At 43.1% G+C, this 25,198-nt stretch overlaps 1 protein-coding gene across 1 annotated transcript in view; it reads right to left on the bottom strand.

Moving 5' to 3' along the window:
• The window catches only part of LOC140737319 (vesicle-trafficking protein SEC22b), a 34,798-nt gene extending 12,438 nt beyond the window's left edge, over positions 1-22,360 (bottom strand). Inside the window, exons 1-2 of the mRNA XM_073063749.1 lie at positions 21,952-22,360; positions 13,367-13,476 (exon numbers count right to left, since the gene is read on the bottom strand). Coding sequence (XP_072919850.1) covers positions 13,367-13,476; positions 21,952-22,026 — 185 coding nt within the window. The 5' untranslated portion in view covers positions 22,027-22,360. The remainder of the gene's footprint in view (positions 1-13,366; positions 13,477-21,951) is intronic.
• Positions 22,361-25,198: the final 2,838 nt, after the last annotated feature.

The following is a 25,198-nucleotide window of genomic DNA, read 5'->3' as shown; positions in this document are numbered from 1 at the left end:
CCCTCAATCAATGATTTTCCATTGTAACTGGACAAGCTGCGTGTGTCAGTGGACCAAAGTTACAAACAAGTCAGAGGAGTTATCTAAGAAGCTGGTCACGGGATTTTGAAGCAGCAGATGGTTGGTTGTCTCACTGGAAATGTCGGCACATTAAATTCAAGAAAACGCATGCCGAGAAAGATAGTGCTAATGCTCTAAGTGCAGAAACATGGAAATCAACAAAACTCGCTGTCTTGCTTCAAAAATTTTGATCAGGTGATATTTACAGTGCCAATGAAATAGGTCTCTTTTTAAAAAAAAAAAAATCGCACCCCACCTGATAGTTCCTTCTGCTACAAAGACACAACAGTATCAGGTTCAAAGAAAACAATGGATTGCACAACTGTGTTGTGTTGTTCAAATATGTCAAGAACTGATAAAAAGAAATTGTTAGCTATTGGGAAAAGTGTTAAGCCTCGATGCTTTCAGGAGCTAAGAATGGATAGTTTACCATTCGAGTACTATGTTAATAAGAATGCATGTATGACTTCTGAAATTTTAAGTAACGTCTGATGAGTTGGGATATGGAGCTTCTGCGGAAATCAAGCTGTTAGGCTTATTGACAATTGTACAGCACACCCTGATTGAGAAACATCCGGATGGAATTTCTGCCTGCCAATCCAACATCCTTAATGCAGTCAATTTATATAGGAATCAAAAAAAAATTTAAAGACGTATCGCAGAAAATTGGTGAACCACCAAGGAAGAAAGTGCAAAGGTTAACCTTTTACAGGCAGTGGAGTTTGTCAGTGATAATTTGTGAAAAGTGAGCAGTCTTCACTGGCAACATGCCAGAAATTCAAGAGTGGGGGACCAAAGTAAGTGAACTCTCTTCTGTAGTATCCAAAATATCTTCAAGAAACGGTGCCTCAGAAAGGCAGTGTTCATTATTAAGGGCCACCATCGCCGAGGACATGCCCCCTTCTCATTGCTACAATCAGGCTGGAGGTACAGAAGCCTGAAGGCACACACTCAGCGATTCAGAAATAGCTTCTTCCCCACCGCCATCAAATTCCTAAATGGACATTGAACCCATCAACAGTGCCTCACTTTTTTATTATTTTGTTTTTGCACCATTTTTAATTTAACTATTTAACATACATATATATTGTAATTCATATATTTATTTTTTTCTACATTTATAATGTCTTGCATTGTACTGCTGCTAAGTTAACAAATTTTATGACATACGCAGAGGATATTAACCCTGCTTCTGATTCATTACTAAGGAGGTGGGGCCTGGAAAGCAAAAAGGTCTAAAGGTTGCCAAATCACCTGGACTGGATGAACTATACCCCAGGCTTCTGAAAGAGGTAGCCAAAGAGATTGTGGAAGCACTCGCAGTGATTCTTGAAGAATCACCACAGTCAGGAATGGTTCCAGAGCACTGCAAATTTGCAAATGTCACTCCAATTTTAAGAAAGGAGGGAGGCAAAGGACAGGAAATTATTGGTTTATTAGCATGACTTCAATGTTTGGTAGGATGGGTCCAATATTTAAGGATGAGGTTTCGGGGTACTTGGAAGCACGTGAAAAAACAACCCAAAATCAGCATGGTTTCACCAAGGAGATGGTGGTGGACTTTAGGAGATCTAGGCCTCATATGGAGCCAGTGATCATTAATGGAGAATGTGTGGAGCAGGTTAAGACCTACAAGTATCTGGGAGTACAGTTAGACGAGAAGCTTGACTGGACTGCCAACACAGATGCCTTGTGCAGGAAGGCACAGAGTCGACTGTACTTCCTAAGAAGGTTGGCGTCATTCAATGTCTGTAGTGAGATGCTGAAGATGTTCTATAGGTCAGTTGTGGAGAGCGCCCTCTTCTTTGTGGTGGCGTGTTGGGGAGGAAGCATTAAGAAGAGGGACGCCTCACGTCTTAATAAGCTGGTAAGGAAGGCGGGCTCTGTCGTGGGCAAAGTACTGGAGAGTTTAACATCGGTAGCTGAGCGAAGGGCGCTGAGTAGGCTACGGTCAATTATGGATAACTCTGAACATCCTCTACATAGCACCATCCAGAGACAGAGAAGCAGTTTCAGTGACAGGTTACTATCGATGCAATGCTCCTCAGACAGGATGAAGAGGTCAATACTCCCCAATGCCATTAGGCTTTACAATTCTACAGCCAGGACTTAAGAACTTTTTAAAAGCTATTATTAATGCTTTTTGAGATGGTGATTTAGATGCATATCATATTTTTTTACTGAGTTAAGTATTGTATGTAATTAGTTTTGCTACAACAAGTGTATGGGACATTGGAAAAAAGTTGAATTTCCCCATGGGGATGAATAAAGTATCTATCTATCTATCTTGACTGACAAACCTGTTCTGATTCTTTGAGGAAGTAAAAAGCAAAACAGACAGGTAACTAGGTGACTGTCAGGAAGAGGAGAAATGCACAGACAGTGCAGAGTACAACTGTGGCTGTTCCCTCTATAATAAGTATACAACTTTAGATACCATTGAGGGGAACAACCTATCAGGAAGAGCCACAGCGACCGGGTCTCTGGCACTGAGTCTGGTGCTGTGGCTCAAAAGAAAGGAAAGGTGAAGAGGACTGCAGAGTTGATAGGAGATTGCTTAGTCAAAAGAATAAAAATTAGGTTCTGTGGGTGTGACAGAGACACCCAGACGGTACACGTTGCCTCCCTGGTGCCAGGATCAGGGATGTCTCAGATCAGGTCCATGGCACTTTCAAGGGAGAAGGTGAGCAGCCAGAAGTCTTGGTACATATTGGCACCAATGACATTAGGTGGACAAGGTGAAGAGGTCCTGAAGAGAGATTTTAGGGAGCTTGGTAGTACCTCCAGGGTAGTAATCACTGAATTGTGCTTGTGCCATGTACCAGTGAAGGTAAGAATAGTATGATTTGGCAGGTGGATGTGTGGGCTGAGAAACTGGTGCAGGGGTTCAGAAGATGAGATTGTTGGTTTACAAACAGACAATGTGTAGTGAGACTCTTAGCAAGGAGAGGCTGGTGATAGGGCAAAATTATAATCAACAGGATGAGTTGCAACATATAAGGTGAACAAAATTGAAAAGGGTGAATACAGGACTAAAGGTGTTATACTCAAATGCGCGCACGATATGGAATAAGGTAGATAAACTTGCAGCACAGTTACAGATTGGCAAGTATGATGTAGGCATCACTGAATCGTGAATCAGAATACAGCTGGGAGCTTAATGTCCAAGGATAAACATCGTACCAAAAGGACAGGCAGGAAGGCAGAGGTGGAGGTGTTGCAGAGGTAGACATTTGAGGGAATCTTTCCAAATAGAAGAAATAGTTTCTTTCCACAAGAAAGAAAATTCCAAGGGGAGGAACCAGCATTTGTGGTTAACTAACAAGTTAAGAAAAGTATCAACATTATAGAAACAGGTGGCATGTCAAGAGATCACATATAAAACAGCAAAGACTAACAGAGTAATAAGGAATAAAAAACAGAATGAGACAAATCTGAGCAACACACACAAAATGCTGGAGGAACTCAGCAGACCAGGCAGCAGCTACAAAACAAGCAGAGTCAACCTTTCGGGCTGAAACCCTTTGGCAGGAGTGGAGAAAAAACTGAGGAGTAGGTTTAAAAAGTAGGGGGAGGAGAGAGAGAGAAACAGGATGATAGGTGGAACCTGGAGGGGGAGGGATGAAATAAAGAGCTGGGAAGTTGATTGGTGAAAGAGACAGAAGGTCATGGAAAAAAGAAAAGGGGGGAACACCTGATGGTGGCGATGGGCAGGCAAGGAGATAAGGTGAAAGAGGGAAAAGAGATTCGAAAATGGTGGAAGAGGTGGTGTGGGTGGCATTACCGGATGTTTGAGAACTCTCTCCCCTACTTTCTGCTTTCCGCAGGGATCACTCCCTAGTCCTTCCCCACTGATCTCCCTCCTGACATATATCCTTGCAAAGCAGAACAAGTGCTACACCTGCCCCTACACCTCCTCCCTCACTATCATTCAAGGCCCCAAACAGTCCGTCCAGAGAGGTGACACTTCACCTGTGTCATATACTGTGTCCAGTACTCCCAGTGTGGCCTCCTGTGAGACCCCACATAGATTGGGAGACAGCTTCATCGAGCCCCTACACTCCATCCACCAGAACAAGTGGGATATCCCAGTGGCCACCCATTTTAATTCCACTTCCCACTCCCATTCCAATATTCCCATCCTTGGCCTCCTCCACTGTCGTGATTAGGTTGGAGGAACACCACCGTATATTCTGTTTGGGTAGCCTCCAACCTGATGGCAAGAACATCAATTTCTCAAACTTCCAGTTATGCCCCCCACCCCCCCCAACCTTCAACATTTCCCATCCTTTTTTCCCTCTCTCACCTTTATCTCCTTGCCCACCCATCGTTTCCCTTTGGTGCTCCTCCCCGCCCCTTTCTTTCTTCCATGGCCTTCTATCTCTGTTACCAATTTACTTCCCAGCTCTTTACTTCATCCCTCACCCTCCAGGTTTCACCTATCACCTAGTGGCTCTCTCTCCCTTCCCCCCAGCTTTTACATCTACTCCTCAAGCTTTTTTCTCCAGTCCTGATGAAGGGTTTCGGCCCGAAACGTCAACTGTACTCATTTCCGTAGATGCTACCTGGCCTGCTGAGTTCCTCCAGCATTTTGTGTGTGTTGCTTGGATTTCCACCATTTGCACATTTTCTCTTATTTGTGATGAGACAAAACTGGCCAGAAACATACAAAGAAAGTGTTTCTACAGATATAGTTACAAGTTAGCAAAATTATAGTAGTTCCCTGGAAGTGACTCAGGGGAATTAATTGTGGAAAAGGAGATGGCTAATGAATTATACAGGTATTTTGCATCATACTTCACTGCACAGAATACACGTAGCTGCAGCATGGACAGGGTTGGCTGAAGGGCTTGTTTCTGTGCTGTACAATTCCATGACTACCGTGGAAATAACTAACCAGGAACTGAAAGGAACTCATAAAAATTTCAATCGGAAGGGACGTGGTACTGAGCAAACTGTGAAAGCAGTGGGATGACAAGTCTCCGAGTCCCAATGAACTTCACCAGAGATCCTTCAAAGAAACAACTGAGGAGAGATGGTTGATGTTTTTGTTTGAACTTTCTGTAATCCCCAGATACAAGAAAGATTCACACCTACTTCAGATACTAACTCTTCTGGTTCATTAGATTGGGGAGAAAACACATTTAATGATTTTAAAAAGACAGACACAGGCAATTGGAAATCACAGACCAGATAGTTTTCCATCAAGGAAATTATTAAAAGCCGCGATGATTCAACGGGTTATTCAGAAAAAAATGCCAGGTACTCAGGCAGATTTTGTGAAAGGGAAATTATGTTTCACCAGTTTAGAACATAGAAAAGTTTATTGAAGTAATATGTGCTGCACATTAAAGGGAAACAGTGGATGCTCTACAAGTGACTTCCAGAGCACATCTGATACAGTACCCTCAGATATCCTCAGTATCCTTCGCAGTTTGCGAAGATTTGACACGACATCTAAAATTTTGACACACTTCTATAGACATGTGGTGGGGAGTATATTGACTGGCTGCATCACAGCCTGGTACGGAGACACCAACACCCTTGAACAGAAAATCCTACATAAAGTAGTGGACATAGCCCAGTCCATCACAGGTAAAGCCCTCCCCACAAAGCAGTGTCTATTGTCTAGGACCCCCACCATCTACTGCATGCTCTCTTTCTCACTGCAGCCATCAGGTAGGAGGCATAGGAGCCTCAGGACTCACAACACCAGGTTCAGGAATAGTTATCACCAACCACCAGGCTCTTGAACCAGAGAGGATAACTTCACTCACACCTTATTCAAGGACTCTTCATCTCCAGTTCTCGATATTTATAGCTTATTTATTTATTATTATTATTATGTATTTCCACAGTTTGTTTATCTGTCCTTTTGGGTTCAGTCTTTCATTGGATCTATTATGTTTCATGGATTTACTGTGTATGCCTGCAAGAAAATGTATCTCAGGATTGTAAATCGTGGAATACATGTACCTCGATAATAAAGTTACTTTGAACCATATCTCAGGTTTCACATGCAAGAAGTATTGGTGTGGACAAAAGATGGGCTGCTAACAAGGAACACAGAAGAGGAATGAATAGGTCATTGCTAAGTAAAATTAGAACAAAAGGTGTGCCAGAGTGAATGGTGTTGGTGACTTAGACACGCACTGAAGATAGCATTGCTAAATTTGCTGACGACACAATTGAAGTAGGAAATTAGCAGGAGAAGACCACATAAGGAAATTGCAGAGGAATATAGGTTGGTTAAGTGAGTGGACAAAGATCTGGCAAACATGAACAGAGAATAGTACAGCATAGAACAGACCCTTCCACCCACCATGTTGCATGGAACTAAGGGCCAAAACCCTTCATCAGGACTGGAAAGAAAGGGGCAGAACTTTGCCTGTTTATTGCCCTCCATAAGTGCTACCTGGCCTGCTGAATTCCTCCAGCATTATGTGTGTGTTCCCCAAGATTTCCAGCATCTGCAGAATCTCTTGATTAAGTATGACATTCACCTTCTTTATCACCCTATCAACCCGTGCAGACACTTTCAGGGATCTATAACTTGAACCCCAAGATCTTTCAGTACATTTACACTGTTAAGGTCTTGCCATTAATGATGTACTGCCCTTTAAAGTGCAAGAGACTCCAGTATGGCTCACTGTGGAACATTACAAGTCACAGATCACCAGCCCAGTAAGTCCCATCAACCACTACTCTATGCCTTCTATGGGCAAGCAATTCAGAGTACAAATGGCAAAGTTACTATGGAACCCATGCATCTTAATCATCTGCATTAGCCTCGCATGAGGGACCTTAACAAATACTTTACTAAAATCCAAGTGAACAGCACTGACAGCTCTACCTTGACCATTTACCGTTGTCAGGTCCTCAAAAACCTCTATCAGACATGATTTACCCCACTAATGTTTGGCTGTAATTAGCTCATAAATCCTCTCCAATAGCTTTCTTACCACAACATCATACTCACTGATCGATAATACCCAGCATTATTCCTATTTCTCTTCATGAAAATGGATCTTTAGCAAATTGGCACTCTTCCAAAACTCTGGCTAGAAAGGCCACAAAGATCTTGATCAAAGCCATGGCAATCTCATCTCTTGCCTCTCTCAAATAACCATCAAGCCCTGCAGATCTATTTGTCTTAATATTCTTTAAGTGACCAAACACTACCTCTGTCTTTAGCTCAAATGCCCTGCACAGACCTCACTACCCTCCACGTTCTTCTCCTTAGTAAATTCCGATGCAAAGTACTCATTTAGGACCTCATCCACATGCTCTGTCTCCAAGCATGTTCCTCTATCCTTCAGTGGTCCTATCCATGTCCTTGTTATCATCTTTCTCTTGACTGATGGATTGAATGCCTTGGGATTCTCTTTAATCCTACTTGTCAAGGATTCCAAAGCTCCACCTGGCTTTCCTAGATCCCTTCTTGAGTTCTTGTCCAGCTTCTTTATAATGTACAAGAGCTGTTTGATGTTGGTTTCCTAAACTTGAAATAAAGCATACAAGATTACAGCACAGCACAGGCCCTTCGGCCCATAATGTTGTGCTAACCTTTTAACCAAGATCAATCAAACCCCTCCCTTCCACAATGTCCTCCATTTTAATTTTATTTCTTGTTATTAAATTCTCCTCCTCTTTCACAAAAAGTTGTCCATTTTGGCATTTCTGCTCTTAAGTAAAAATAAAATAGTTTATCACAAGAGATTGTAGAGCTCTGAGTTGCAGAGAGATGGTTTACAGAAGGATGGTGTGTGCATGTACAATGAGTAAATGAGAATGCTCAGGTTGTTGTTTAAAACGAGGGGAACTGAATAACAAACTAGGGATGTTATGCTTTAGTGATACAGAGCCTTGATAAAACTACATCTAGAATACCATGCACATTGTTATTCTGCTTATTTATGGATAAATGTTAACATTGGAAGCAGACATTAACACTTGGAACCGTACCGGGAGTGGGTAAGTTGTCATCTGAGAATAAGTGTTGGACAACTGGAGTTTTGATTTGATTAAAACATGATCAGAGAGCAATAGAGCATGGATGCAGGCCCTTCTGCCCAATGAGTCCATACCAACCACGATACCCACCCAGCTACTCTCAATTTCCTGCATTTGCCCATATCCCTCTAAGCCCTGGCCCTCCATGTAACTATCCAACTGCTTTTTAAATGATACTACTATACCTGTATCAACCACTTCTTTTGGCAGCAGCTTCTTTTCTCCTGAAGACCTCTTAGAGTGAATGTGAAGAGAATGGTTCCTCTTGTGAGAGAATCTAGAACTTGTTACCTTTTGCATATGGAGAGGACATTTCCATTACCATGACAGTCCAGGATTTGAGGGCATAGCCTCAAAATAAAGGCAACTGAGATGAGGAGGAATTTCTTTAGCCAGGATGTGGTCAATTTGTGGAGTTTAAGTCACTGGGTGCCTTTAAAGCAGGCTCTGGAATGGTAAAGGGATTGAGAGTTAAGGGGACAATGTAGGTGAATGTGACTGAAAAAGCTGAATAGCTAATTCTGCTCTTACAGTAACATGTAAATTGAAAGTGCCTGAACCACTTTCTCTGGCAGCTTGTTCCAGTTACACATCACCCACTGTGCCAACAGAAGGATGGCCGTTTAGAACAGAGATGAAGGAAGGTAGTGAATCTGTGGAATTCATTGCCACAGATGACTTGAGGACAAGTCATTGGGTATATTTAAAGCGGAGGTTGTTTTGGAAACCATTTTTATTTAACTAATACTTTTTATAAGATTTGTACTTTAAAAAAAAGTTCATGTAAGTTCATACGGATGTTTGTTTGCTTGTAACCTGATATTATAGTTACAGCGGGGGTTGTGAGATTTGTGACATCCAAAAGTGGAGTCCTCTTTAATATCAAAATTAATGGCCAAAATTTTGAAACAGACTGGCAGGTCGCTTGAAAAGTTAACCAAAATCTTAACCACTTACTTAAGTGATGCATATAAACTCGATACCGCTGGTAAATGAATACGGCGGAAATGCGCTATCAATGCTAGTTATAGGACAATTTGACTCAGTTACTCAGAAGCCCAGGAATAAACAAAAATAATATTGAAGACACTATATTTGGCTCTCTTTCATGGCTGGTGAAGCTAACAAGAACAAATTGGAGTGAAACTGCTGTATCCGACAGTGAACTAGTATAAGCTGCCAAACCAGTAGAACAGGATATCGACATCCAAATCAGATCAGTACAGAGTGTTCAACGGTCTCCACTTGCTCACCAATAACAAGTGGAATTGGACATGCAAATTAACGTGGTAGAAGAGGGCATTGAGCTAGATCTCATTGGCATAAGAAACCAACTTCACCACAGTGAAGCTAAGCCATCCAATTTTTGCTCTACCACTGCAGACAAAAGGCTGCAGGGCCAAGCCTAGTTATTTTTGCAACTTTAACAACATCTCCATTACATTTGCAACTGTAGCCTGACATTATGCAATGCTTTTCTTCTCTTGTGAGGTAAGGGGTTGACTATATTCCAAGATGGGGACTACCATTGCACATTGACTCTGACCAAGAAATACATTTCACTGGAAAGGTCTGTCAAGAATTATTGTCAAGTGATGAACTTTGAATGGACTTTTCATTGCCCACATCATCCAGTCATCAGGACAAGTTGAAAGATTCAATTGGCATCATCAAACAATGGCTGACTTGGTATCACGAGGAAGGTGTACCATGGCCTACAGCTCTTCCTTTGGCTTTATGCAGCATCAGGGCAACCCCAAACAAGAAAACAGAACTGATCCATTTGAAGTAGTGTTGGGGTGGCCCATGTCACTACCGGGAGCTCTTGATCTCAGCGAGGCTGATATACATGTTTTGTCAGATACTTCAGTTGATTATTGTGCAAAACTAACATGAACTGTTCAGTCTGCTTCTCAAGAGGATTCTGCTGTATAGAGTGGTCTATCAGAAGGCCACACCTCGATTCCTGGCGAGTGGCTCCTGGTGAAGAATCCGCATAAGGAATCCCTGGGGGCTCGGTGGGAAGTACTGTTAATTTCCAATTCAGAAGTAAAGGTAGGAAGTAAAAGTAAGTGGATATGCACCAGCCACTCCAAGCAAGCTAAAGTGACTCCAGATTAAGACAAGTACTGTGGGAAGACTTTACGCACAAATATAATTACTGGACATTTTTATTGGATATGATCATAACCTACATTTTTTGTGTTTGCTTACTCTGTAATGTAAACACTTAAGTTTTTCTGCCTCTGAATTTTCATTTGTGATTCTGCCAGGATCCCTTATAGAATCAAAAGGGAGGACTGCTGGAAACAACTGGTTTTTTTAAGAATACTACTTCTCTAAAATTTGTAGTTTTTAAACAAACTCATGTATTTTTCAAACTCACTGACAGAAATGCTCAAACGCAGCTAAACTACCGGTTATCACCCTTCTCATTGGCTAAGTTTTAGCACATTACCCACGTGATGCACTTGCTTCAATTATGTAGCCCATTAACTAATTAGTCTCAATCGAAGGAATTTCTTTATCTTATCTATAAATGTGATAGATTTTTCAGAGGTACCATCTTTTATTTATACCTTTGTCTTACATCCTTCAGCATTAATTTCCCTCTTACCATTGTTTCTCAGCTTTATTTAGTGTGTGTGTTTGTACTCGAAAATAAACTGAAATGTTGGAATTAAGACTGCTTGCCATTTTTGACTCCCAGAAGAACCCCAAGGATCAGAAGTTAAACAGAGATTTTAACAGTTGCTATGTTCTTGATTAGTAAGGGTGTCAAAGGTAGAGGGCAGAAGGCAGAAGGGGGTTAAGAGGAAAAATAAATCAGCAATGATCAAATGACAAAGCAGACTCGATAGGCCAAATGGCTGAATATTTTGTGGTCTATGTGAAGATTATTTATCCACTTAGCCAGCTCTCTCCTTAGCTTTACCAAAGTCTGAAAAGACAACATCCACTGCCATGCCCTCATCAATTCTACTGGAACCTCTTCAAAAATTTATTTGATAATCTCCCATATACAAAGTTGTGCAGGATAACCTTAATCAATCTTTTCCTATTCAAATGCTGGTAGATCCTATACCTAAAAAAAAAACAACCAGTAACTTACTGTTGTCAGACTGACTTTCCTATAGTTCCTCACTTGTCTCTGTTGCCCCTTTTAAATAATGGCAGAACATTAGTCACCCTCTAGTCTTCTGGAACTTTACCCATGATGACGGCAGGAGTCTCTGCAACTTGTTCTCCAGCTTCCTACAAGGTCACTTCCTAATAGGGTGGTACAATAGTCACAGAACCATACTGCAAAGATACCAACCCTTCAGTCCAACTCACCCATACCATTCGAGATACTGTTCTACACCAATGCCATTTTCCTGCATTTAGACTCATAGAAAAGTACAGCGCAGAAACAGGCCCTTTGGCCCATCTAGTCTGTGCCAATTTAAGCTGCCTACTCCCATCAACGTGGACTGGGACCATAGCCCTTCCATCCAAGTACCTATCCAAATTTCTCTTATACTTTGAAATTAAGCTCCCATGCTCATTCCACACACTCATGACCCTCTGAGTGAAGAACTTTCCCCTCTTGTTACCCATATCTTTGAGTGCTGAGACTGGAGAGGATTCAAGGGAGGTTCATGAAAATGATTCAAGAATTGAATGGCTTGTCATATGAAAAGTATTTGATAGATCTGGGCCTGTACTCACAGCTAATTTTATAAATCTCTATAAGCTCACCCTTGTCCTCCAACGCTTCAGTGAAAATCCCAGTCTATATAAAAACTTGTTAGTAACTAAAGCCCTCTATTCCAGCTAACATCCTAGTGAATCGCTTCTGCAATTTTTCTAACACCATCCCAAGCTTCCAATAGTATGGTGACAAGAGATAAACACAATACTTCGCATGTGGCCTAACCAATGTATGGTACAGCTGAAACTTAATGTTCCAACTCTTCTACTCAATGCGCTAAGAAGAAAAGCAAGCGAAATGGCTTCTTTTACCACTCTATCCACCTGTGATACCATTTTCAGGGAGCTACGAACTCGTACCCAAGGTCTATTTGTACACCATTCATCACAACTCTACACTCCAGTATACGTGTAGCCAGTATTATTAAGACAGCCCAGTGAATTCCTTCACACTTGTCTGAATTAAATTCCATCTGTCATTACTCCACCCAACTTCCAGCTGATTTATATCCTGTTGTATCCTCGGTCAACCATCCACACAATCTACAACTCTACTAATCAGCAAACTTAGGTGGAAGCAGAATCTTTTAAGTTTTAAAGAGGTTGATTAATTTCTGATGTGCAAGAGTGAAAGATTATTTATTTATCTTTTATTTAGAGATCTAGTGTGGAAAAGACCCTTCCAACCCTTTGAACCATACCGCCCAGCAACTGCCAACAACCTCCAATTTTAACCCTCACAGGACGATTTACAGTGACCAATTACCTTACTAACCGGCATACCGGGAGGAAACCGAAGCACCCAGAGAAAACCCATGCATCCCACTGGGAGAACATACAGACTCCTTGCAGATGAACACCGAACTCTTTTGACGCCATGAGCAGTAAAAGTGCCCTGCTAGCCGCTACACTACAGTATTACTGCAGATAAAAGGGTGTGAAAGGTTCTTTCAGACAGACTGAATGCCGTATCAAGGTGAGAGCTAATCAGAGGTTGAGCAGGCTCGAAAGGCTGAATCGCCTTCCCCTGTTCTGAATCTGTTCGCTGGCATGGGAAGGTTTAGGTCTGTGGGTCAAGGTGACCTTGCACACAGCCAGGATAGACTCAGTCGTCTGAATGGTTTGATCCTCCAATGATTCTATAACGCAGTTGAGTGAATTTCTGACCCACTAAGAGGGCAGACATGAATTAGGCCTTGGGTTTGGTACACATCAGCCAGATTGGGTGCAGACAGCAAATCACATTCTCAAAAAGCTTTAGGTGGATCTTTACAATGCGTCACAGTGTCACCATCGCCACTGATACTCAACCAAGATGTATTTCACTAACCTGGATTTAAATTGTTAAATTAATTATCCAGAAACACACCTATGCTGGGATTGGAATTCAACAGCTGTGCTTCTGGGTGGTTTGTATGATGTTGTAATCACTATGCTGTCTACATTTACACACTCTGAAGACAACATATCCACATCGAGTAGGATCAGCTTACATACCTACTCTAATAGAAGCAAAAGGACGCAGAGATTCACTGTAAGGCACTTGGAAACATAAAACGGGATCGGAGTGTGCTGGTTATTCTCCAAGGACACCACTTACTGGAAGGACATGGATCCTGCTTGCAGTGTACATCGAGTGGGTGACTGCTCGTTGAGCTTGCGGAAAAGCTGCTTGGCCTGGCTTTGATAAAGTTGCAGATCTCGTCCAGACTGAAAGAAACAACGGGTTGGGTTGAGCAAAGACAAGATACAGAACATTAAATTCAGACTGTACTAGTACCAGCTCCATATCATTTCCAGCACCACTTTGACAGACTTCACACTTAACATTATGCAGATGTTCACTCGCTGTACTGGGTATTTATATTTCGCATTCCCTCTCCATGACGACAAGTACTTACGCATCTCAACTTTTTTCTCTAACCTTTTATAGGACGGAAGCATTGCTGCCCTGGCCAAAATTTATAGCCCATCACAAGATGGTGGTGAACAACGAATCAGTGGTAAAGTACTACCTAACCAGCTTCACCTCAGGAGTTCCAGGATCTGGATCTGGATCCTATGCCGATAACAGAGAACAATGATGGCACTTTGCTCCAGTCTAAAGCTTTTCTCCTCACCGTTAAGAACATGGATAATCAGGTCCTTCATGGTAAACTGGCCCCCAAAGTTAAAGCACAATGGATCCAAGGTAAGATGACAAACTGGATTCAAAACTAACACACACAAAATGCTGGAGGAACTCAGCAGATCAGGCAGCGTTTATGGAATAGAGTACAATCGATGTTTCGGGCCGAGATCCTTCGCAAGACTGGAGGGGGAAGAAAAGCAGTCCTGCTGAAGGGACTCATCCTGAAATGTCGACTGTACTCTTTTCCATAGACGCTGCCCGGCCTGCAGAGTTCCTTCAGCTTTTTGTGTGTGTTGCTCGGATTTCCAGCATCTGTAGATTTTCTCGTTTGTGATTCAAAACTAATCTGATGGGTGGAGGCAGATGGGATGGTGGAAGCAGACTGACAAAACTGAGCAATATGGAAGCGGTAACAGAGAGATTCAGAAGTCTATCTGAAACAACAGATCTTCTGCAGAGAATCTAGAATCTTCTTGTAAAGTTTAAAGGCAGTTGGCAGCGCAACATAAGTTGTATTATCGCCACTTTGAGTTTGGGTGTGGAGCAGAGACAGGATGTATACCCACTAAATTTCCCCTCTCCCCAAAAAAAAACTCAAATACTATCAAAAAGTCTAATGCTTTTCAGAAAGTCAAATACACATTATATATATTACAGTACAATGGCAGTGATCTCCTAACAAACTTTCCATGTGAAACTGTGTCTGTCCCAAAGATCTCAGCCTAGCAATTAGATGTTTCCTTTGCACCTCATAGGATCAGCCTTCAAACAATATATACTTGACTGTTTCTTGACAAGTGCACACCTGACAAATGCCTATATCATGCATGTTAATTCTGAACAAGGAATTATTCAACCGAGCATGTCTATTACGTAGACATAAAAACATAACTTCTTTTCTCCTTTTATACCCATCTCCCAGTTGAGTTTCCACAATCTTCTGGATTTTATAGAAATGACATCTTTTCTTTTCCTTACCGCAACTCTGTTGCCACAGTGATCAAATACACTGTTTAATTATGGCTTTCAAAGGCACCACTACATTTACATCCTTAATTCCAAGTGATTGCTTGGCAAGAATGTCTGCCACCTCCTTTCCTTCAAACCAACATGGGCAGGGATTCATAAGACGTGCACACACAAGCCTAGACCCTGTAGCCTCAACAGCCATTGTCCAATCTCAAGAAGAATACCTGGCCTACAATTTGAAATACCTGCTTTAATAGATGTCAAAACCGAGAAGAAATCAACGCACTTAAGCAGATCATCAGGGCGTATGTCATCAACTCATTCCAAGGCTAAAATGACAGCAACCACCTCAGATGTGAATACTGATACTTTGTCTTATAACCTTTTCTTACTATTCACCTGAAACTTTGGAAGACAAACAGAAACACCTGACTGACCTGTCACTGGATTTTTTCAACCATCTATATTGAAATGTATGAAGCTTTAATATCTGTCTTGCATATATTGCCAAACCACCAGTGCCATGATATACAATCCTTCTTCATCTTGATCATCTCCAGAGGCAATGTTTAATACTTTTTTAAAATACAAAGGTAACAATAAATGATTAACAATGGCTATAATCACCTACTTAGCTTTTAGCATTTTGAATGTAGACAAGTAACCTGGCTTACATATTTAAAATGGTAGCAAATCCCAACTCACAAAATGCCACTGAATATTCAAAGAATGATAGTTGATTTCAGCGCAAACTTCAGACACCCCAAATATATCTCTTTTATTGCAGTGTTGAGAGAGGGCTCCCTGATCATACAACTACCCAGAACATTAAGTGACAAACAGACCTATCTTAATCTTGTAATATGTCGTAAATGATACTCCTCAAGGCAGGAGGTAGTCTTCCCTGATCATCCTGAAATTTTCAAAGACGTCCTATTAAAATTTACATTTATTTATTGTCATCAATTGGTACAGAATCAGAATGTCCCACACCCAGTTATTGGTTCAATTGCCTAAAAGTGTCAGTTAAAGTTAAATTGTGAGCAAGTTTTATTTCTTGGAAGTCCCGTTGAAACATTCGTCTCCAAAGATGCCGCCTGACCTGCTGAGTTCCTCCGGCATTTTGTGTGTGTTACTCTTTATTTCTTGAAGATTAGTGCTCATTTTAATTAATATCTGCTATCTATCATTTACTAACTCCAGAATAATTCCTAACAGAGTGCCATGGGGGTTTGTGCTGGATGCAAGTACAGGAGAATGATCAGTAAGTTTGTGAATGACACAAATCGTGGGCAGTGAGAAAGGGTGTCTACGGAGACAGCAGGGCATAGAGTGGATGCAGAGTTGGATAGGGCATAGGTAAACAATTTCATCCCAACAATAAGGAGATACACTTGCAAAGTCACATATAGGTAGGACATACACAATAAATGGCAGGATACCGAAGAACGTCGATAAACAAAATAGATCTCAGAGTTTAAGTTAAAGTTCGAGAAGTGGCAATAGAATAGGCTTGGAATATGAAAGTTGGGCCATTATGTTGCAAATTTACAAACACTGATTAGACCATACTTGGAGAATTGTGCGTAATTCTGGTTGCTATGCAGGAAAGGATTGGGAGAGAATGCAGAGGAGATTTTCCAGAAGGGATTGAAGGATTTTATTTTGGGAGAAAAATTGGATAGGCTGGAGTAAAGGAGTCGAAGAGTGACCTAATGGACTATATCAAATTATAAATTACAAGGTTGATAATCAAAATCTTTTTCCCACGTTAGGGGTTTCAAAAACAAGAGGGTATAGTTCAAAATGAGTGGAAGGAGTTTTAAAGGGGATCTGAGGGGTAAGTAATTTACTCACTTAAAATAGGCAAGGCATAGAAGGCAACCTACTGCTGAAAAATAGAATTAATGTTTGCGGCTAAAAATGGCTGGCTTCATTCCCCTTCCTCTTTAGTCCTGTTGAAGGGTCTCAGCCCGAATCGTTGCCTGCTTATTCCCTTTCATAGATGCTGCCTTACCTGCTGAGTTCCTCCAGCATTTTGCGTGTGTTGCTTTGGATTTCCAGCATCTGCAGAATAACGTGGTTATGATTTGGCACGGATGTGGTAGGCCCAGCATCCTGCTCTGTGATGTATAACTCCGTGAATCTCATTGAACACAGCTAATATTTGTTATCATCCAATTTACTATATCTGTCACATATCTGCACACTCCCTCAATAGACTCAAATCACATAGTACTTTCCTACACCCTCCTCAAGACTCAACCTCATGCCTAGCTTGTGTCCTCTACAAACTTGTAGATATTACATTCATTCCCAAATTATCAGTATATATTGTGAATAGCTGACGTGCCAGCACTGACCCTGTGATTATCACTGGCTTAGTGAAAAGCATCAGAGGGTGGCACTGGAGGATTGTTTATCAGACCAGACTGAATAGATCTGAGCTGAGCCCCCTGCTGTTTGTCATCTATATAACCAATCTGTGTGGGAATGTAAGTGTCATAATTAATACGTTTGCAACGACACCACAACTGGGATGAAAAAGGTTGCAAAAGGACCTAGATCAAATAGGAAAGGAGGCAAAGGAATGGCAGATGGAATTAAACTTGGACAAGTGCAGTGATGAATTTTGGGAAGTTAAACCAAAGCTGGACTTGCATACTAAACAACAGGGCACTGGAGAATGCTGTACAACAGAAAGACCTCGGGGTACAGGTACATAGTTCCCTGAAAGTGGTCACACAGGTAGACAGAAGATGGAGTATGGCATGTCTGATCATGAGTAGCAGAGATAAGGTGTACAGTCAAGATCTTTTTTTTTCTGACGAGGGAAGTCTAAAACTAGAGGCAGTTTTAATGTGAGATGGAAATGATTTAAAGCAAATCTGAGATGTAAGTTTTCCACACAGAAGCTGGTGGGTATACGTAATGAGCTGGCAAAGGCAGTGGTAGAGGCAGCTACAATTACAACGTTTAAAATGTATTTGAACACATACATAGATAGAAAAGGTTTATGGACCAAATGTAGGCAAATGGGACTAGCCAGGAAGGCCCTTGGGCAAGTTGGGCCTGTTTCTGGGCTTTGTAACTCTATGACAGCTTACACTCAGGAAGAAAAACTATTCCTGCTCCTTGTTTACTGTCAGCCACATTAGCACTTTACCCCAATCCCACGTTTCTTTTTTTTCATCTCTTATATGCCAACCTTATCTACAGTTATGTGAAAGTCCACATACACCACACCCACTCATTCTCCCCATCTATTCTGCTGGCTAGATCAGAGAAAAATTCCAGATGTGACAAGCATGATCTTCCTTTCACAAATCTTTGTCCAAACTTGTCACTAATCTTCAACTGCCCCACTATTATCATGGAACCTAGCATTTCCCCACCACCGATGTCAGGCTAATTAGTCTACGTCCCTGTTTTCATTTCCCCTCTACCTCTGGGGGGGTGACATTAGCCACCCTGAAATCCATTGGAACTGTTCCACACTCTGAAGATCGTTAGGAAATGGCCACTGCTATTTCATAGTCACCTCCCCAGATGCTCTGGGTTGCAATCCCAGAGTCTTGGGCATTTATCAGCCTACTATCTCATCGTATTCCCTAATAATCCTGATATTCTACAGTTGCCTCTCTCACTGGACCCTGTGTTCAACATTCCTGGGAGGTTACTGAGGTTCTGTTCAACTGGTCTGCAATGTCTTTGCTCACCATATCCTGCTTTGACTGTAAGGGAGCCACATTTGACTTCACCAGTTTATTTCCCTTCACATATCTCTATCAGCATCTACACTTGATCTTTATCTTTCTTAAAAACTTACTCTCATTCTCAATTTGTTGTACTGAAACCTGATCCCAGCCCTGACTTATATATGCCGCTTTTCAGGGACTTTCCTGATATAACACTGAGTTCCAGAGCTTCCTTTGTCAGCCATAGCCCAGACAATCTCCCAGTTATTTTTTGGAAAAAAAAACTATTTCATTCACATGGATTAAACAGGGCTTTTTACAAGATTCCACATGCTAGGCTGCTCGTGAAAGTTAAGGCACAAGGGATAAGTGGCCTGTTGCCACACTAGCTTGGAACCTCCTCTTACTTACCGCTCGAACAGGACCCCACTAAAGATCACCAAGCCAATCACCAACCTTACTGACTCTGGGGATCTCCCATCCTCCGCCACCAACCTCATAGTTCCTTTACCCCACACCGTCCGTTTCTACCGCCTACCCGAGATTGACAAACCCGCTTGTCCAGGCAGACCCATTGTTTTAGCTTGTTCCTGCCCCACTGAACTCCTATCAGCTTACCTCGACTCTGTTTTATCCCCCGTTTTATCTATCCTTCCCTACCTACATCCGTGACACCTCACACACACTTGATCTTTTCAAGGATTTCAAGTTCCCGGGCCCCCATCATCTCATTTTTACTATGGTTGTCCAGTCCCTAATCACCTCCATCCCCCACCAGGAAGGCCTCAAAGCTCTCCGTTTTTTTTCCTAGACACCAGACCGAACCAGTTCCCTTCCACCACCACTCTCCTTCGCCTAGCGGAACTCGCTCTCACTCACTCCCACTTCCTTCAAACAAAAGATGCTGCCATGGGCACTTGCAAGGTTCCCAGCTATGCCTGCCTGTTTGTCGGCTACATGGAACAGTCTATGTTCCAAGCCAACACTGGTGACCGTCCCGCACTTTTCCTGCGCTACATCAACGACTGCGTTGGTGCTACTTCCTGCACCCATGCTGAACTCATCAACTTCATCCTCTTTGTCTCCAACTTCCACTCTGTCCTCAAATTTACCTGGTCCATTTCTGTCATCTCCCTCCACTTTCTTGATCTCTCTGTCTTTACCTCCAGAGACAGCTTATCCACTGATGTCTATTATAAACCCAAGGACTCTCACAGCTACCTGGACTATACCTCTCCCTACCCTGTTACTTAGAAAAACAACATCCCCTTCGCTCAATTCCTCCCTCTCCACTGCATCTGCTCTCAGGATGAGGTTTTTCATTGTCCTCCCTTTTCAAAGAAAGGGGCTTCCCTTCCTCCACCATCAATGCTGAACTCAACCGCATCTCTTCTGTTTCATGCATATCTGCTCTTACCCCACCCTTACGCCACCCTACCAGGGATAGGGTTCCTCTTGTCCTCATCTACCACCCCACCAGCCTCCATGTCCAGCACAATTCTCCAAAATTTCTGCCATCTCCAACGGGATCCCAACACCAAGCACATCGTACCCCCTCCCCATTCACTTTCCGCTTTCCAAAGGTATAGCTCACTACATGACCCCCTTGTCCATTTGTCCCTCCCCACTGATCTCTCTTCTGACACATCCTTGCAAGCGGAACAAGTACTACACCTGCCCCTACACCTCCTCCATCACTACCATTCAGGGTCCCACACAGTCCTTCTAGGTGAAGTGACACTTCACCTGTGATTCTGTTGGGAGTCATCTACTGTGTCTGGTGCTCCTGGTGTGGCCTCCTGTATATCAGTGAGACCCAACATAGAATGACAGACCATTTCGCTGAGCACTTATGCTCCATCCGCCAAAAAAAGCGGGATCTCCCAGTGGCCACCCATTTTAATTCCACTTTCGATTCTGATATGTCAATCCTGTCATGAAGAGCCTGCAAGTAGGTTGGAGGAACACCACCTTATATTCCATTGGGTAGCCTCCAACCTGATGGCATGAACATGATTTCTCAAACTTCTGATAATGCCCCCCACCTTCACCATTTCCCATCCCCTTTCCCCCCTCTCCCCGCCCACCCATCACCTCCCCCTCTATCACTTTCACCAATCAACTTCCCAGCTCTTTACTTCATCTATCCCCCTTCAGGTTTCACCTACCACCTTGTGTTTCTCCCTGCCCTCCCCCCACCTTTTAAATCTACTCAGCTTTTTTTCTCTCCAGTCCTGCCGAAGGGTCTCGGCCTGAAACCTCAACTGTACTTCTTTCCATAGCTGCTGCCTGGCCTACTGAGTTCCTCCAGCATTTTGTGTGTGTTGCATGGAAGTAGGAGGTAGATGGCAGTTAATGGTTATTTTGACTGGAGGTCTGTGACAATTGGTGTACTGCAAGGAGGGTACTGGGACCCCAAAATATACTGAAATTAGTCGGATGAGAATGCAGCTATTCTGATTAGTAACTTTGCAGACAACACTAAAATGTATTCTGATGCATGGTCTCGACCCAAAATGTCAACTACCCCTTTGCCACACTCTCAAACCCACTGAATTCCTCTTGCAGTTTATCTTTTGGTCATTGAGAGCAGCACAACAGTGGTCATTCAAGGGAAGTTACATCACAAACAAATGAATGAGGGAACTCAGAGAGTTGAGGAGGTGAACTCAGGTGACAAAGGTCATATAATAGGAGGACTTTAGTAAGCAACCCGGTATGCGGATCAAGTAAAAAGCCCCTGGGTTCCAAGCAAACATACTACACCAAGTCAAGAACTAGCAATGGCCAATAACAACACACACAAAATGCTGGTGCAACGCAGCAGGCCAGGCAGCATCTATACGGAGAAGCGCTATCGACGTTTCGGGCCGAGACCCTTCGTCAGGACTGACGAAGGCCATTAACTCGGAATATGGTGGGTTGCAGAAGGCCGAAGCCACTGCACTCTACAGTATTCATAATGCAGACTTGTCCTTGGGGGACACAGTCGGGAAATAATAACAGAAAGTTCTATAAATTCACAGCAGGTCCAATGACACAAGTGGAAAGAGAATCCGCTTCGGACTGCTGACCTGTCTCTCTCTATCCCCTCCCCACCAGGCGCTGCCGTATCTGGTGAGATTGTCTCGTATTGTCAGTTTTATTTCTAATTCCCAGCAAAGGAGAACATCGCCAATGAAATAGCTTTACAGCAGGGATGCGTGAGCTGAACAATCAGAAGGTAGTGAGAGGGAGAGGACAAGGTGCAGTGCGGACAGAACCATCAGTGCCCGGTCCCAGTGACGTGGCCCGGCGGGACAATGAGTGCGACTGAAGCGGGGTTGTTGTCGGGCCCAGGCTGGGCCACCGCGTAAAGTCAGGAGGGGCCGAAGGGCCAGCTCTCACCTGCTCATCCTCTTGCATGGAGGCAGCGAGCGGCAGGCCGTCGGCCACCCGGGCGATCATCGTCAGCAGCACCATCGTGGCTGAGTCCCCCCACCGGCCCGCAGCTGGGCCGTAGGCTCAGATTCTCCTGGGGTCGCGCCTGGGCTGGGCCGGGCGGAGCTGGGACGCTCTCGGCCTCAGGTTTTCCGGGACACGAGCCTCTCCCCGTCGGCCCAAGATCTCCGGGTGTCCTGGACCAGGCCTCGAACTGAGCTCCTCCTGGGCTCGGGCTCGGGTTCAGCTTCGTGCTGCGATGCCGTCACCAGCAGAGGGAGCGGTTGTGGGGACGGACAGGGAGGGTGGGGCAGGCCTGCGCTTCGGCCACCCGACCCGAGGTCCGACCTCGAGCTCCCGCTCCCGGGCCCGGGCCCCGGCTGTGGGGGGGGGCGACTGCTGGTGGGATCAGTAAACATCGTGTTCTTGTAAAGTTTAATGGCGATTGCAGTCGCCATGAAACTTTAAAGTGCATTATCGCCACCTGCTGAGTTGGAGCGCGGAGCAAAGAGACAGGAAGTGATCCCACTAAATTCCTCCCCGAACAAATACTCTCAAAAAGTTTAATGCCTTCTCAGAAGGTCAAATACATGTTTTATATATATTACGATGGTAGTGATATCCTAACAAACTTTCCGTGTTAAATGGTGTCTGTTCCAAAGATCACAGTTCAGCAACTGAATAGGTAAAACCCTCCCAACCATTGAGCACATCTACGTGAAACGTTGCCGTAGAAAAGCAGCATCCGATCAAAGATTCTCACCACCCAGGATATGCTCTTTTCTCGCTGCTGTCATGTCATCAGGTAGAAGGTACAAGAGCCTCAGGACTTACAACATCAGGTTCAAGAAAAGTTACTACCCCTTAACCATCAGGCTCTCGAACAATGGGGTATAATTACACTCATTTAAGGACTTTTTTTTCTTGTTAATTCATGCTCATTGTTTATTGCTATTTATTTCTATCTGCATTTGCACAGTTAGTTTACAGTTTTTGTTCTGTAGATTTGCTATGTCCACAGAAAAAGAATCTCCACGTTGCCTGTGGTGACGTTTGTACTCCGATAATAAATTTTACTTTAAAGTTTTGAACCTTGAACTTTGTTTCCTTTGCACCTCTTAGGAACTGCATTTAAATAATGTATGCTGCACATATGCACTCGCTACAAATGCCCATATCCTGTATATTAATTCTGAACAAGGAATTATTCAACCTGTTATATCCAGTATGTAAATGTTCACGTATAACTTTTACTCTCCTTTTATACCCATCTCCTAGTTGAGTTCCCACCATCCTCTAAATTTCATATAAATGCCATTCTTTCTTTGTCTTATCCCAACTCTGTTGCCACAGTGGCCAAATAGACTTTTTAATTATGACTTACATCCTGTGGTGAACTACATATACCTGTCTGGACACGCCCCCTGATGACTGCTCCTGTGGCTCCTCCCACAGACCCCTGTATAAGGTGATGGAGGTTTGAGCCCGGCCTCTCAGTCTCCAGGATGTAGTATGGTGGTCACTCACTGCTCGTTCCTTCTTCCAGTCAATAAAAGCCGATACCTCGCTTTTACGTCTCAGAGTGAGTTAGATAGATAGATAGATACTTTATTCATCCCCACGGGGAAATTCAACTTTTTTTCCAATGTCCCATACACTTGTTGTATCAAAACTAATTACATACAATACTTAACTCAGTAAAAAATATGATATGCATCTAAATCACTATCTCAAAAAGCATTAATAATAGCTTTTAAAAAGTTCTTAAGTCCTGGCGGTTGAATTGTAAAGCCTAATGGCATTGGGGAGTATTGACCTCTTCATCCTGTCTGAGGAGCATTGCATCGATAGTAACCTGTCGCTGAAACTGCTTCTCTGTCTCTGGATGGTGCTATGTAGAGGATGTTCAGAGTTTTCCATAATTGACCGTAGCCTACTCAGCGCCCTTCGCTCAGCTACCGATGTTAAACTCTCCAGTACTTTGCCCACGACAGAGCCCGCCTTCCTTACCAGCTTATTAAGACGTGAGGCGTCCCTCTTCTTAATGCTTCCTCCCCAACACGCCACCACAAAGAAGAGGGCGCTCTCCACAACTGACCTATAGAACATCTTCAGCATCTCACTACAGACATTGAATGACGCCAACCTTCTAAGGAAGTACAGTCGACTCTGTGCCTTCCTGCACAAGGCATCTGTGTTGGCAGATGGCAGATGGCTGAGTTATTGATGGTGCATCACATCCCCTGTTTATGCAAAGGCACCACTACATTTATGTCCTTAATTCTAAGTGATTGCTTGGCAAGAATGTCTGCCACCTCCTTTCCTTCAACCCCAACATAGGCAGGAAGCCGTAAGACATCTACACACAAGGTTGTGTGACTCTGCAGCCTCAACAGATGTTGTCCAAACTCAAGAAGAATATCTGGCCTGCAATTCGAAGTACCTGTTAAAATAGATGTCAAAACCGAGAACGAATCAGAGCACAGAAGCTCATAATCAGAGTGTACTTCCTCGACCCATTCCAAGGCTAAAATGATATCAGCCATCTCAGATGTGAATATTGATAATCTTTTCTTAATAATCTCCTGAAACTTTGGAACATAAACAGAAACATCTGAATGATATGTCACTGGATCTTTTGAACCAGCTGTATAGATATGTAAGAAGCCACAATATATGCTTTGCATCTGTTGCTGAATTATCTGTGCCATTGATATGTAATTATTCTTCATCTTGAAAGCATAAATCAATTCAGGCAAAGGTAACTACATAGAGGAGTGACAGAAAGTGGAACACTGGGACTACATTCTATATTAAACAACCCAAGATTTTGTGCCCATTCATTTCTCATCCACCCAAAACTGAAGACCTTACGAATGCAGTGCTCACAACACTCTACTAACGTTACCAATATTGGACGACCAACTTAATGTCCTCTTATGTTAACCCAGTCAGCCATTGCTTCTGTACTTAGGAGACAGACACAGACTATAGAAGTGAGGCAAGGTGGCACCAACTTCATGGACCCTGTACAGATTACAGAGGAAGAAGTATTTGCTGTCCTGTGGCAAATTAGAGTGGATAAATTCCCAGGGTCTGACAAAGTGTTCCCTTATACTCTGCAGGAGGCAAGTGCAGAAATTGCTGGGCCCCTAGCAGAGATACTTAAATCATCCTTAGCAACAGGAGAGGTACAAGAGGATTGGAGAATAGG

Source organism: Hemitrygon akajei, chromosome 12 (genome assembly GCF_048418815.1).
Source record: "Hemitrygon akajei chromosome 12, sHemAka1.3, whole genome shotgun sequence".
Taxonomy (NCBI): Eukaryota; Metazoa; Chordata; class Chondrichthyes; order Myliobatiformes; family Dasyatidae; genus Hemitrygon; species Hemitrygon akajei.
This window is presented reverse-complemented; position numbering and strand designations above follow the sequence as displayed.